At 41.7% G+C, this 16,274-nt stretch overlaps 1 protein-coding gene across 15 annotated transcripts in view; it reads right to left on the reverse strand.

Annotated features, from left to right (window-relative positions):
- The window catches only part of RBMS3 (RNA binding motif single stranded interacting protein 3), a 703,891-nt gene that overhangs the window by 435,175 nt on the left and 252,442 nt on the right, over positions 1-16,274 (reverse strand). For 2 of the 15 annotated variants that reach the window (XM_086850751.1, XM_023919271.2), the window contains exon 1: positions 5,626-6,463. The exons of 12 other annotated variants lie outside the window; for them this stretch is intronic. In XM_086850751.1, coding sequence (XP_086706877.1) covers positions 5,626-5,700 — 75 coding nt within the window. In that variant the 5' untranslated portion in view covers positions 5,701-6,463. Of the gene's footprint in view, positions 1-5,625; positions 6,464-16,274 lie in introns of those variants that run through there. One more of the 15 variants, XM_086850771.1, reaches the window with a different exon arrangement.

Raw genomic sequence — 16,274 nt, forward strand, 5'->3', positions numbered from 1 at the left:
TTAAAGTGCAAGCATACCATCATGCTTTCTTTGAAAGGACTTCATGCATTAAAAACCAAAACAGTTTATTTCTTAACCACTGCATTTTGTTGGAAAGGGCACCTTGTATAAGGCATTTTAAATTATAACTATGGACACACTCGCCACAGAAAGATCTTTGTAGCCTCATCTGGCAAATGTTTGCAACTTCCATCTTTTGTTACAGAAATCAAATATCTGCTTGCAAAATAAGTAGCCATAAAATATTATAATATGAAAGTGTTTGAAGTAGTAAAAATTTGAATATTCCTTTTCCATAGGTTTGGTTTGGTTTTTTTTAATTTGTTTGTTGGTTTGTTTTGTGAGGGTTTTTTTTTAATTTGGCGCTTTCATTTGTGGGTCTTTGTGGGTTGGTTAGTTTTTAATTTAAACAGACTTGCATTGAGGAAACATGTGAAAGGAAGATCAATCAAGAAATTTAATACTATTTTAATACATATCATCATGGTCCTTGAAACAACAAAAGTATTTTTATCCAGTCATGCAAGGATAAATGGAGAGCAAATGAGTTTATATATTCCTGCATTTTCAGAGGAACACGACTTTTATCTTCCTTATTGTCTAAGCCAATTGGCAAATACTAGAGCTAGATATTAATACTAACATCAAAATCATAGCCAGGCTGAAATACTTTTAAATGGCATTTAAATGAATTCATATTCCTTTTGGGCAGTTCTCTGAGGCATTTAAAACATGCTGTGACATACTGAATCAAACAGGGGCTAAGTACGAACAAACTTCATTCCTAGAAATGCATTTCTCTATTTGCAAGTGTTTGCCTTTACTTTGGCACGATCACATGGGCTCCAGCTAGACTTTTGAGCTCTGGCAGTGATCCAAGCTGCAGATGGTTGGAAATGCAGCCTGAAATCAGTGTGTGGTTGATGAATTACTCCTTACACCTGACCCCTGCTTCACACCAGGCACCAAACACAATCTGAACACTACCAGCCAAAGAAGCCCTGTCAGGCATCTCCGTATCTGGAACGCTTTCTTCAAGGCCTTCTGTACGGCCAGATGGCCAAAAGTGGGGAATGCCGTAAACCCGCTAAACAGAAACGTGAGTGACTAAAGGGATTGGTAGGTAAAAGGTGAAGAGAGGCAAGAGCTTTGCACCGATTCCAAGTGCACACTTTCCAAAAGAGAGTGATGGAGCAGGGAGGAAGGTATGCTCATGCCACACAACTGAAGGAAGCCCCCAATTCCCTCATGCCAAAAGATGCCCTAAAAAATGTCAAAAAGGAGACATAACACAAACCCGCATGTGTGCCCACAAAGTCACCAAACCAAACTTAAACTCTTCTGAGTACACCTGTTTGAATTGCCTAATTGTTTTTTACTAAGCTGGGGCATGTATCTGTCATTTCAGAAGCAGGCTCATTAAGCCCTCTTGCTTGCAGGTGAGTCTGCATCCCTTTCACCGCCACAAAGATGGGGTTTTATTCAGGTGGGTGTTGGGAAATCACACTTCTTCCATTTGCACGTGTTCACACATGCATCAAGCATACAGAGATGAAGAGGTACTGAGGGTACTGTAAACACTGCCTCTTGTTTTGGGGTGTTTCTGCCATCTGACTGGGTAGCAGAGACAACAGCATGAAAATTAAACTAGCAGACCCAAACCATGACTAATAAGTAGGAAATATCTGGAGAATGCATGAAAGCAAACCACACGGAAATAGCTGCTTAACTGGCATATTTTTACCCCAAGTGCAGGTATAGAGATCGTAAACCAAACAACTCCTGTCGACAGGTAACTGTGGCACCTCCTCCTTTCTACCCAAGTGATTCAAGTTTTTTCAGTAGACTGTTTGCAAAGAAAGCTGACCCCAGCAAGAGGTCTAATCATAAGCTGCAGAGGACAAAGATAAAACACAAAGACAAAACTACTAAATCAAGGAAACTCTTTCAAATATATTCAGAGTTAATATATTTTCCCCCTTTTTCATATTATAACATGAAACTTCACTGTGCTTCTTTTTGTTTTCTTCTCTGCTAAATGGCAAAGAGAAAAGAATTTACTTTGTCAAGCAAGAAACAAAAGAAAGAAATTTAGATCATAATGCAAGATTTGGCATCCTTAACATTCTACGTGACAATTTGCAACGTACTGCTGCAAATCAGTTGTTTGAGTAGTTACACCATCAGCAAGGATGCAACTGAGGAATTTCTCCTAACATCTCAAAATAAAATAAAAACTACTACAGATTCTCATCAGATATACATGAGCTGAACCACCTCCCTGCAATATTTTTTGCAACAAGAACACAAGAGTATGCTTCACTTACAACAGTAACCAGAACCATTTACTCCAAAATAAACTCCTTGGATAATTGGACTCTCTCCCTACTCTCAGCATCTGCCTAAAGTTCCAAAACTGTACATTCAAACTGAAGTTGTCAGACAGCATCACACCAAAACCCAGTGCTTGTCCTTAAGAGACATATTAAATTCCTTGCAAGTGCCTTATAAGGATTGACACCCTCCCCTTCCTCTTTTTTTTGGATGACAATGGCTTTTCCTAAACCTGAAATTAAAGTTTTAGCTTCAGTGGTGGCATTTGATAATAAAGGAGCCCAAGTAAATGGAACTAGTGCATGCTTTATGTTCCACAAAAGGCCACAAAACACTAAAAAGTTAAAGCAATCAGACAAACATATGGAATCCATTTTTTCTATTTATAATCCCATTACCCATATAGCTATTCATTTACACCCTTTCTGCACAAGAACACGCTAGCCCCGTTAGAAGACACACGCACGGACTGTAGGCTGGAGTCCTGCGCAGCTCCGTGCTCCCCCGTGAGAGGGACGTGATGAACAGTAATGCGGTACTTCTCAAAGGAGAACCAAGGCAACTTCACCAAACAAGCAGAGCAAAAGCAGCACTTCACCCAAACACGCTGGGGAACATGAATTTCCAAACTTTGCCTGTTGAACACACTGCCACTCTGAATTTCAGAAGCTGTACAGAAATGCCAGAAGAAACCCTAGAATTTCTTTCTTAATTACAAGTGAATGTGCAAACCTCCCCCCTGCCCTGCATGCATGACTATGAGCATAAAAACACATTCTTACTGTAGAGCTGAGTCCTACAATGCTTGGTACAAAGAGCAGTTTTTGGAAAATAAGAAGCTGAAGTTCTCAGGCCGGCTGGAACCATACAAAGGTTTATTTATATGTGTTGCTCCAATAGGGATGATAAAAGATAACAGCTCTCCACCACAAGATTATTTGATTGCTCAACTATTAGCTTTAGACATACAATGGATCTAACTCCTTTAAAATGTCCCAGAAGCTGATGGCTAGCTTTAAGGTAACAAAATCCAGATGCTGCCTGTCTGCACTACTTTAAAGTCTTATTATGGTCTATAGAAAAGAAATACTTGCAACTGTATGTGTGTGTGTGCATATATATATATATATATATATATATATATGTATATATATACACACACATATGCGCACGTGTATGTGTGTTTATTATTTAGAGTTTATATACGCCCTTAACTGTGGGCCAAGGAAAATAAGAAAAAATAAAGGCATATAAAACGTGTCACCAATTTGAAATTTTACCTGTCCTTACTGTAATCGTGCCAGACTGATGCACATGACTTTTCACAGCGTTGATAATTTTATATACCAGCTATAAAAATGCATTTAAGTTATTTTTTAAAGCAAGGGGTTAAAAAAAAGTCATGATACAGAAAAGCTACTTTTCTACTTTAAGCTCAAATACAAGGTTAATTTTTTCAAAAAGCTTATTTTAGAAAGTTAAAAAAAATTAAGAAAAAAGAAATAAAAATGACAACTGGCAAAATGTAAACTACGTGAGTAAAAGGGATGGAATGTCCAATATTTCTCCTCAAATACTCGAGGCTATTGTTCTTTCAAAAAAACACCATCAATTGTTTCATGTCCTTGGCTTGCCAGGTTTTGAGGAATAGCATCAGCCTGCGTCCCCAATCCCCCAAACAGTTAAAGCTATAGGCAATATTGCAGTCAAGCTAGTGACGGGCTGCTGCTGCAACAGCAACATTACACACTAAATGGTCACAAAGGTAAAACGCTATTTGAATTGACCTTGAAAGGAAGGGGGGAGAAATGATAAATTTCATGCTGAAATACAAAATTTAAAAAAGGATGAATTTTATACCAAAAAAATATCTGCATGATGCAGTGAAAGAAACAGCAGAGCAAAGAAGTGAGAGGTAACCCTGCCATGAATTACAGGGCTGTAATCACACTGAGTGTTTCTGGTGTCATCAGAACTCCAAACAGCCTGAATTGCAGTTTTTACAATTAGTTAATTTATATAATGCAGTAGTCGGGCTATAAACGTTAACGGGAAAGTAATTTTTATTAACAAGGAATATAACTTATCCTTTCGCAACTGCTGCCAGATCAACGTGCTTCAAACCAAAAGTCTGGAGAAGTCAGCCTCCCTTGTGGCACTTCACCACACACAGTTGCACACATCAAATGTCCCATGTGTTAAATTTGCCACAGGAGCGCAATGTGTATATGTGCACGCAGTACCATATGCACGTGTGCACGCCCTGCCTTGGCTTCTCCCTCCTAAAGGATGTTCGTTTATTTACTGAAACTGGTCATCTGTGGCTATGAGGTCACGCTTCACCTTGTGAAGTGTGTATTTTTTCCTTTTTCTTTCCTCCAAATACAGTGTCCTGACAGGGTTTGCAAACTTTCGGTTTAGAGCTTTCTTTTGTTACTGTCCTTTGGTCACACAGGAAATCTTTTCAGAGAGCAGGCTATTATACAATGGCATTATAAAAATAAGGCTTTAATTAACTAACTCATGGCCAGGTAGCATAGACTTCACTCAGCCTCTCTAAGAGAGGCCGGCCTGCTTTCCAGTCTGCTGGCATTTAAAAAATTATTAAGAAAAGAAAAAAGAAAAACGGAAGCGTCCGCGCTTGGATACTCTCTCCAGAAGTAGTTACCCTCTATTGCTAGACCTTTAAAATGCAACAGAGTACAGCCATATCAGCCTCAATAGTTAATGAAATATTAAAACCAGTGCAATGCACTGAAACAAACTCCACCAGATTTACAGACGGTTAGCTCTGAGCTCTCCCTCCGAGCTCCACAGCATCTCCTCCTCAGCTGATTAAAAGTTTGAGTCGCCACAGACAGCTTTTCTAACAGCAAAATGCTTTTAAGCTGCGGAAAAACTGTAGAGATCACTGGAAGACCCACCAAAAGTGTTTTATGTCCGATGCTGTCCAGAGCAATCTTTATCCCATGCCATAACAAACACACTACCTGCCCGCTGTTACGATAGCGTTAACCGCACTGTTCTCCCCAGACAATAAAAGGAATTAGCCGACGCCAGCAGCCCTTGGGAAAAAAAAATAAAAATTTAAAGAAATAAAGAAATAAATGGGAGGGCAGACAGTAACCTTCCTGCCTCTCTCACGCCTGCTCTCTGCCTACCAGCTTCGCTCTGTGTGACAGCAAACCAGAGAAAGAGACAGAAAAATCGCCAAAGCGAAGAGGCGAGCCCGCAATTGGCGCGGCTCCGCTCTCCATCCCCCGCCAGGCAGCCGGCCCCGCCAGCCCTTACCTTGGTTTGGAGATAGTGGGGGTAGTAGTAGGTGTACTGGGGGTACATTGGCTGCTGGTCCAGGCGTTTGCCCATGTAGCTGGAGTCCTTCTGGCTGGTGCGGGGAACTCGTTGGCAGGGTGTAGTGCCCCAGGGCCTTTCTTCCTCTCACGCCGCTACTCCTGACAGCGCGGGCGACAGAGGAGGCTGCCGAGACTTCCTCGCCGTCTACCGCGCGCTACTTCCAGCGCAGCCAAAAACGCTCCCGCACGAACATATACGTGTGTGTGTGTGTGTGTGAGAGAGAGAGAGAGAGTGTGTGTGTGAGTGTGTGTGCGCGAAGGGGTGTGTGCGGGTGTGGGTGCGTGGCTGGGTGGAAGCCCCGTGCCCGGGTGCCCGCGGCGGAGCAGCCCGCCTCTCCCGCTGGCAGCAGCGTGCCTCCGGCGGTGCCCGCTGCCCGGCTCGGGAGGGAAGCGTCCTGCGAGAGGAGCCGGGAAGACAGTGCAACTCCAAATCTCCGCAGAGCCGCTCGCTTGCTCTCTCGCTCGCTCTCCCTCGCTCGCTCTCTCTCTCTCTCTCTCGCTCGCTCTTCTCGTCCTCTCCTCGGCTCGCTCCGCTCTCGAGCCCTCCCCTCTCGCTTCCCCACCCACCCCCCTTCCAACCAAATGAAAAAAAAAAAAAAAAAAAAAAAGAGGAGAAAAAATAAAGAAGAATAAAGAAAAGAAAAAATAAAGAAAAAAAAAAGAAAATAAAAAAAAAAGGGGGGGGGGAGGGAAGAGCCTTCCCCAGCCTAGTTGCCGCTGCCTCCCTCACGGAGTGACATGGTGCTCAGAGCTCGTCCTGTCTTTCATTCAAACCCCCTCCGCGCCGCGCCGCCGGTGGGAGGGACCTCGGCGCGCCGCTCCCCCGGGAGGTCGGCGCAGGCCGCGCGGCCGCCTCCGCGCCCCCGCCCGCTCCGCGCCCGCGCCGGACCGGGCAGCTCCGGAAAGCGGCCCTGCGACTCGGGAAATCCTAACGCCGCGGCACGGCGGACGAGGCACACCAGCCCCAAAACGCGGTTTCATATTTATGATTTTAATTTTTTTTTAAAAAAAAAATATATATGTGTTTTTTAAACGAACGGGAGGGGGAAGGTCACGGAGCTTGGTCGCCGAGCAAGGAAGTCGTCGTCGTTCTCTCTCTTCAGAAAACTACTCCGCACCGTGATCCGGCACTTCGCGGAGAGGCGACCCCGGGCCAGACATATTAAATACATACTTCGTTAGACCGCTTATATAAGACTTGGTTTATTTAAAGTTGGAACAAAATGGAGGAAGAGGGTAAAGAGGAAATTCGGCCGGCCTGACGTGCGGGTACCTTCTTTCCCCAGACGTGTGAAAATACCACGGTGCCACAAAAGTTACCCGCGGCTGCGTTTCCCCCGGCCGGGCTCCCCCGCTCGCAGCAGCTGCCGCCGCCGCCCGGGCCCAGGTGAGGGCCAGGTGTGGCCCCCGCGTCCGGCCGAGAGCCCCACACCTGCCACAGATCCCAGGCGTGCAGGACCTGTGTCAGCACCGCCATCCCAAATATTTATCCTCCGAAGGACTCGGAGGAAGAGTCTGTCTTACAACAGGGCTATAAATCATCAGGAAAAAAAAGTGCGAGAATAACAAAATGTTTCCTCTCGTACACAAATCCTAGCGTTTCTCCTTTTTTTATAATAACTTATTTCTTTAACATGTCATCAGATTCCTGAGCCTTTCTACAGTGGTTTTGCCTATTTATAAATTTTTGGGGAAAAAAAATGTGGGGCTGCAGTTTCTTTTTGTTTTTATTTAAATCATCCATAGTATGGCAACGGGATTGTCAGCTGCTGTATTATCAACCAAATTGCTTCAAAAAAAAGAAAAAAAGGAATTATAAAAAGAATTTCTTTAAAGGGACACTTCTCAAGGCTGGTAGAGCTAAAATTAGACTTGCCAGCTGTGTTTTGGTTTGTGGGCACGTGCTTGCACATGACAGGAACATGGAAATATCACGCTTTACTCCGGCAGTTTGCTATTCTCAAAAGCAGAGGGTTTTGTTATGGATTCCCATAACTGCCCCATAGCCAGTCCAAAAGGGCAGTGTGGGAAGCCATACACACGCTCAGAACACTGCCTATACACTGTGCTTTCATCACCAGGCATTCATAATCGCTGGTACTTAGGTACCGGCCCTCTGCCACACAGTGGGAACCCCATGCCATGCTCGTACAGGTATTTGCCTCCTGTGGCAGGAGAAAAACTTTTGCAAAACGAGTGCTCTGTTCCCAGAGCACTGTACAGTCATTCAGCAGGTTCCTGCACACCTGGATGAGCCTAGTGGAGCACTACCATCGCTCCAGTTTCCAACAGATGCAGAAGAAAAGCCTGGTTGGATAAACTATTGAATATTTTCATTCCCTATAATTAGTATTATCATTCCAAGCTGGCCAGGGGCATGTGGTCCCTCTTCTGAGGGCCCCTCTTTTTCATTCATCTTCTCTTCTGAGAAGTGAATTTAGAAAAAAAGATAGAAATGGGAGGAGAAGCCAGCAATCCCCGCCTCCCAGCCCCACGGTCTGTATCACTGCTCAGCTTTAAATATGCTGCCTTTCATTGTAGTGTAGGATACTCCTGCTTACGCTTTCTTCTCCCCCGAACACCCCCCCGCTCAGCTTTCCCTGAGGGTGAAATAGTCTGAGGGTTGGGATCTGCAGAAGTGAATAGTGATTACTTGACGGTTCATGATACTTTGAGCCGAGACAACTTTCAGATTGTTCTTTCAACTGCCAGAATTAAGTTGTTGTGCTTCTCTCCTCACCTTCTCAATTTTCCCTCAGGATATTAATGCAGTTTTTCTTGCTAAGCGGTTTGCTTGTAGATGTGGATGTAACCAGATTTGGGAGAAGAAAGAACCTATGTGCAGAGGACGAAATAAAAGATAAATACCAAAGGAAGTAGAAAACTGTGCATTCTGACCAAGAAAGCTATATGAACATGCAAGGTTTTCCATGATCATTATTTTAAATCCAGGAAGAGCTGTTTTGACTACATCATCTGACAAATGTGAGTATTTCAAATCATGCCACAAAATTTCAACCCAAGTTTTCCACACACTTCCCCATCAGATGCACTGGCTAGTAGCTCCAGCAGTTCTGAGAAAAGGTGGGAAGCTACCGGAGAAGTGGGACTATTATTATCTGAGTGGGGAACAGCTCCACCTTTCATCTGCTCTCTCTCAGCAAAAGCCTTCAATATGCAGATGCTTTGGATTTCCCTTTTCACCTGTAATCCTGACCAGATGCTGAGCAGCCTCTGCTGTTTGCTCTGAGTCCTTGGCATCTTGCATGATTGAGCCTTTAGAGATGCAAGACAGAGTGGAGGCAGCAAAAATAGGAATTCAATATAAAAGAGTGGGGGGCCAAGGGGAGAAGACAGGAGGCAATATAGTACAGCAAAAATGCAAATGAACAGCCACAAAAGCAGATTTAGATAGCATACAGCCTCTGAACAAATGCTATTGCTGGAAAATGGAAAATTTCCATTTGCAAAATACAGACATCAAAAAGATCATCTGTGACTTGGGAGCACACTGTTTAAATAGAATCCCCTTCATTTTCTGGCCTGTGCATTTGAATAACTGAATCCACTTGCAAACTGAAATAGCAGTTTGCCTACCGAGTGTTAAGTATAAATGTTCCTCAAAAGAAAAGACAAGCTGTTCGATCCCAGTGAGCAACAGTGAACAAACTTCACAACTTTTTTTTTCCTTCCTATGGGAGGGCTCATTATCAAGCCCCAGCCAGTCCCAGCCTTGGGAACCCAGGGAGCGAGACAGATCCCAGTACATCTGCAAAGGCACTGCCGCCACTGGTGTCACTGACCTGGGGGCAGATCCGAGAGCCAGGTGTGCAGTATGGATCTTTTCAATGGGAAGTTTAAATAAATAAAATTAAATTAAATAAATGGGAACACATCATCTGTAAAACTGGCAGCCAAGTACATTCAAAGATAGGCACCAAAGGATATTATTAACCCACCAACAACCAAAGCTGTGGATAAGAAACCTGGAGTTAACCAACAGAAGGGAAAAGAAAAAAAAAAAGAAAAAAAAGACTCATTCTCCTAACAGCCTGAAGTACAGAAAAACTGAATATGTTTGGATGTATGTTTACCTGCCATAGAATGCAGATTTCTTCATTCACAAAAACCGAGTTAAAAGAGAAAAGCAGATACCTAGTAGAAAATTCAGGGACTTCTATTTGATAAAATACAATTCTACATACTTTTTTTTGGAATAAGCTATTCTGTTAAAACCTTCTAAAGCCATAGGTATCAGAGTCAGGGATCAATTCAAACATTTTCTAGCTCCTTGCTCTTGAAAAGCAGTAATATGTATTCTAGAAGAATTAACTTCTGGCAAAATTGTGTCAAAATTTTCCAAGTTGGAACTAGAGAAATAGAGATACCACCACCTAAAGCAATATAATAGGTAAAAAAAAAAACAAAAACAAAAAAAGAACAATTATATTTGGCTTACATTTTTTAACCTGTCTCTCTGCTTTTATTCTCTCTATTTACTCATTAAAGCTATTACAAAGGAGACCATAGTGATGCTTGACAGCTTGTTTACAGTGAATTACAAGAAGACCATGGATTTTATTTTTAGATCTGTCAGCTCCTTCAGTCCAGCTTCCTTAAAACTATATTGATGAACACAGAAGTTTACTATTTAATGGATCATTTATCAAGCTGATTTATCTAAGGAGAGATAACCAAGTTTCTAAGAAGGTACACAGCCTGGTGCAACCATCAGTAAAGCATGTGATAGCCATGGAAAAGGTGTAAAGACACAGAGGATCGAAAAACCTTAAGAATGTCAGCATTGAGTGTCTGGGATGGACAGAACCTCTCTGAGTTGGGGGATGCCACTGTTTTCAGGTGCTTTCATTTCATAAAAGGCCAAACACCACTGGAGGTAGCATTACCCACTCACACACACCCTTTCTCTGCCTGCATAAAAAAACCCTGCAGTATTGCTCTCCAGCCTTCAGCAGTAACCAAACCAAAAGTAAATCCGAAAGAGTTAATGGATAAGATTTTGGACAACAGCAAAGAATTGCCATCTATCATCATACATCATTATTTTTCACTTTATCACCTTCTGTCTTTACATTATGGCTCAGAGGTTTCTGTTATTCTACTTTTACCTAAACACCCAGTCCTAGAGGAAATCTTTGGACAACAGCAGAGTGGAAAATTTTAGATGAAAAGTGAACAATGAACATTCACTAAATTGTTTGTGTTTTCCACCTGATAATCCCTTACAAGCGCAAGCCAGTGAAACTAGCAGTCAGTTGTACAGACAGACTGAAATTATGCACAAATGTCTTCTTTCTGCAGATGTCAATGTATACAACCTAAGTAAATAATACTTAGTCTTTTGTCTACTGTTTCCTACACATCTCTGAACACTTCACAAGAGTTAATTCATCCTGCAGCGGGGAAGAGGATAAAATAAAATGACCAGTCAGGGGAAATGCAATCCCCCAGACAAAAAATGGGGGATTCCTCTGGCCCTACAAACCCTCATTGCATGGTAAAAGCCACAGCAAGTAAGACCAGTGGGGCAAAAGACTGGAACTTTCAGTTCTGGAAGGGATTCACGTGAAGAGAAAGCAGTGCAATGGCAGTGAGTGCAATGTGAAGAAATGGGAGAGAGACATTGGCTGTAGCATATCATAGGATCGATCACACATCAATATTTTAGGGCTTTCAGGAAACGCCAGGATTGTGCATGGGTTAGAAGACATGCCTTTCAAAGATGGCATTTTCTATGGCAGCTCCACATCACAAGTTAGAAAACATTGTATCTGGTCTTGAGTCTAAACTCTTAGGATTAAAAAGGCAAACAAACCCCCAAACACTAAGAGGACCAGCCAAGGCCATTTTTCTCTTGCAGCATAGTAACTTAATACTACCAGCATTAGATGTGGTATGAATCCAGAGGGAGAAAATTCTTCACCTCCCACCTTCCTCCCTGCAAAGTCCTGCTCACTAGTCACTTTTCCCACCCCTTGTTTACTTAAAATTAGATTGTAATCAGGGAGCATGAGTTTTTTTCTCTTCAGGAAGTTTATTTCTTAAGGGGGAGACGTAAATATGCTGCCTGTTTACTGAGGCTCATAAACATATACGAACACAGGCAATTAACTGTCACTGAAAGAGTTCCAGCAAACATGGAAAATCTTAGCTTTTTAGGGCATGTTTGACTAAATATTCACCCATCATGTACTGAATTACTTAGTGAGATATTAATTTTGTGCTCCAGCTGAGGGTAATCACAGAACAAACTGGCATTATTCAAGTTACTCTGTGAAATTACAGCAAGGGTAAGCTTAAGAACAAAGGCCAGCAGGAGTTGAGCCTCTCGACTTGAAAAGAATTATCTTTTCCTCTAATTGAAGTGAGGACTGTTTTGTTTGTTTTGTTTTTTTCTTTCCTTCCTCTTGCTAGATTTCCAACAACACTCTTTGGCAGAAGGCCTCCTTGAAATGGGATTTTGTGCTTAAAGCCCATGAGCAGGGGCTCATCTGCCTGGGAAAGTTTACTGATGTAATTGCACCAGCATCCTCAGCAGCTAGAGTTATACCCACATAATGCCTCATATGGGCATTCTTCCCCAGGAGTCATTATGCTGGTAAAAGCCCCTATTTACACAAACACAGACTTCTGGGTCCTGTTTTCCTGCTGGTGCTGCTGCTGACCTACACCATGACCTTGGACATGCTTTTCCTGCTCTCTCCTGTCTGTCTCTGTCTCATGAGTGTCAACTGGAACTCTTTATGGTGAGGACAATCTCTATGTTTTTACAGTACCACAGGGGAACCTCAATTTTGGTTGGGCACCAAAACAACACAGCAGAAATCTGTAATAATGTATGTAAACTCTTTGTTGTTCTACCATCCAGACTGCTGCTATTAGAGATTTCACTGGCTGTGGCTTTTTTTTTTTTTTTTTTCATGAGAAAAAGTTAACAATAGACAAGAATGGAGGGTCATTTCAGGCGACATTCCATCACTATCAAATATAATAGATTCTGCTTGCTCCATACTTATATCCTCCCCAGCATGCCAAGACACATTTCTTTTTGTCTCTTTCATATCTGGCAGCCTTATTTGACCACTAAGTAACACTTTATCTAATGCTGTCTGTAAATAAGGCCTGAAGGAGCCTTTGTTAATAATTTCTATTTCATCTCCTAATAGACCCCCATCTAGAATATGGTACAATTATGGCACCACCCTTGTAATAAAAAATGTCCAAAACTTCATTCAAAAGTGTTTGTAAAAATAATTTTTCATTACAGCTACTGGAAATTGTATGGTTTTGATGAAATCTCAAAATATTACCTCATTTTTTTAGTTTAGTTCAAATTTGATTTTTTATTTTAATTTTTCCACGGAAATTCTGCCTTGACCCAACTGCAATAAATATTTTCCTACTTAGTCCCCCTGAAAAAGGAAAAATCCAAGTCTAAAAAAAAGTCTGTAACATATTTTCAAAAATATCTTAAGCAAAAACTCTCTTTTATCTCTACACATGCAGGAAAATATTATTTAGGAAATATACAAATGAAATACCCCTATTTAAATCATTCTCTAGGGAAATGTGTTCATCAGTTGTTTGTTTTTAACTGAAATTCATGACTGGGAAAAGCAATCTGCACTGTAGCTTGTGCCAGTAAGCCCTACAGTAATTCTGAGTCTATTCAGTCCGAAGTATTTTATAAATAAAGAAAAATCACAGGTTTGGAGGAACTGTAATCTTCAGCCATAACAAAATGCTATTCTTTTCCTTCTCACCTAAACACAACTGGGAACTGAAGTGGAAAGCATATAAAAACATGTACTAGGGCTGCTAGTGGCTTCTTATCAACATGTAAAGCTTCCCTGAAAGCATTACAAGAAAAATTATAAGTGTCCACTAAATATGGAGTCAAAAGATTGTGTGTAATGATTCCCAACAGAGGGGGAATTTCCGGCTCTCAAATTCTGTCTCACCAAGATAGGGAGAGAATGCACAGCAAATGGAGAAGTACAGTACTGGGAGCTGGGTAAAAAGTTCCATGTGCAGGTAACCTGCAGACTTGAACCAATTCTCCATTTTTCAAATCAGTTCACTCTTTTATAGGGATAATGACATTTTTTTGTAATGGACAGTTTCCATTTACCACAGAACCAATGCAGGCTGCCGTGCAAAATCAAACCTTATGTCACACTAGATTACTGTCCATCATAACCAAAGAAAATGTATTGAACTGAATATATTTGGTTCAGGAAACCTGTATTTTGTCAGCTGCAGTATAGCTCATTGTCCACTAAACAGTAGCAAGCCCATTCTGAGCAGAGCACACTGTAGAAATGTTTAACCTCCTAATCCTGTACTTGAACACTTGCCAGAAAAAGAGGGAGGGTAATACCTGACATCTAACAAAAACAGGGTTAGGACTGACACTTCCCTGTACCAGAAAAATTCTTTGGGTAAGAGATCGTTTATTTCCTGAAACAGACAAATGCTAATTATAGCTCAAATATTCCCTCTTTCCACTACAATTCTTTTTATTTTGCTTTCTCCCCTCCTTTATGCATCTTTTCTTCAGTATTGTTCGTAAAATATTTTTTGCCTACAAAAAATCTCATCAAATCTCTACATTCTCCTTCATCTGAAAGTTATCTGTCTTGAGAATAATTTTCCTGCCTTCTTTTATGTATTCCAGCTGGAGTTTTTAATAAAGCACAAGGACTCAAGGCTACTGTATTTTTATTAGTTGATGGTGGAAACTTTATAGTGATTTCTATTCACATTCAGCAAATGTTCATCCCTATTGTTCTAGCCTATTTACCGCTCCCAACATCCTATTCCCAAATAGTTTTTATTCTGTAATCCTTCATCTGTTTTGTTTCCTCTTTATTTCTGTCCCTGGCTAACTGCCTGTCTTGCCAGCACAAGCACTTTCTTTTTCTCAAATTTTCTCTCCATTATTTTTTTTTCTGTTGCCCCCATTCCTCAGCCACAGATGATTTAGGCTCCACTTTCTTACTTATGTTGCAGTTCTTTGAATGAAGAACAAAAATACTCACAGGGGGAAAAAGATACCACGGCGCTATCCTTTCTAACTTGGAAATCCATCCTACTAAATGGGAAGAGTGAGCCATAAACATCTAAATTCATGTCAGCCAAGGTGCCTTGGCAGGGCTGTGGACAGAGTTAAAATAAAGTAGAAGGTGAGAATATTAAGCTCATTAACAGAGGAAGAATTGGGTCTCATAAACTAAGGACCCAATCAATCTCACGTTTTACTGACTTCTTTTCAATAAAGGGCTTTAAGGACATTTCTGCTAAGTACTGATGTACACATCAGTTCTTTTCTCCTCACAACTTCAAGTTGTACACACACCCCTGACATCAACACACTTGTCTTTTCATGATCCTATGGCAGCAAAATATTTATCAGCTTAAAACCTTAAGAACAGTCTTTGCCTATGAATTCTCACCTCATACAGCAGGGTAAGAATTACAAGCAGAAACCACTGATAGTGAGTAGGAGTTAAATATTAATCTTTTGATATAGTTTTTTCAGATTAAATACTGAAACAATTTCAGCTTGCAGATAATTTGCACTCTGGCCATTTGATACATTCCCACCAAGCAAAGGTAGATGTTTCTGTACTGTGAAGTACTTGTAGGAGGAAAAAACCCAAACAACAACTTTATTTCATTTAATTATGAAATTGTGTTTTAACAATAGATATTTATTTGTGCTAGTCAATTACTTGAATGTTTTATCAGAAAGGCCAGGACTGTTCTGTTACTACGTGGGCTTAACATTTCCCATGGTCTCAGCCATACATTGGAGTGAAACACTGGTTTGTCAGATCCCTAGCACTGCAGCCAAATATTTCCATCCTGCAGATCACATCTTCCCTTTGAGATCATGGTGAGAAATTTCAGTCAAACCATTTGTCCTTTTCCCGTTTCTCAAGTGGTATACAATTTTTTTTTACCCATGTTGGAATAAGGTGGTACCACATGAAGGCAAAAATGGCCATGCTCATCCAGTTTCTTCTTCTTGGTTAGTGGCTGGAAGGAGCCTGAAGGAAGGCAAGGTTCCTTAGAACACATGGAGGAGGGACCAGAAATTTGCCCAAAGGAGTGACTCATTCTGCCAGGGTTGTACCTTTTACTTTTCTTGTGAAAACTTTCCAGGTCTGGCCACATGAGAAACACTTGAAAAGGCACACACTCCCTGCATCCTCAGCATATATCCCTCTGAAGTCCCTATACCTGCTTCCCCCACAGCTTCCATAGACCTCTGCAAAGAGATATGGAATGCCACCTTCCTCCCAGGAACAGGAGCTGCACAGAGCAGGAGGCAGGGATGACAGGCATGGCAGGAGATGCTGGCACATAACTATAGCAGTACTTTGAGGTATTGCACTATCTTTGCTGGGCAGTTGGGGTGCTGCCCATCACTCACTGAGATGAGGAGGTGAGGAGGAGGTGGCACGAAACGAGACTGAGGAGTAAAAGCGGGCTGTGCTTGGGTTACAGGGGGAGTGAAGACAATACATCAAGGCACTGGTGGTGTAAAAGAACCCCAGGGTG

This window comes from Cyanistes caeruleus, chromosome 1 (genome assembly GCF_971803275.1).
Source record: "Cyanistes caeruleus chromosome 1, bCyaCae1.hap1.1, whole genome shotgun sequence".
Lineage (NCBI taxonomy): Eukaryota > Metazoa > Chordata > Aves > Passeriformes > Paridae > Cyanistes > Cyanistes caeruleus.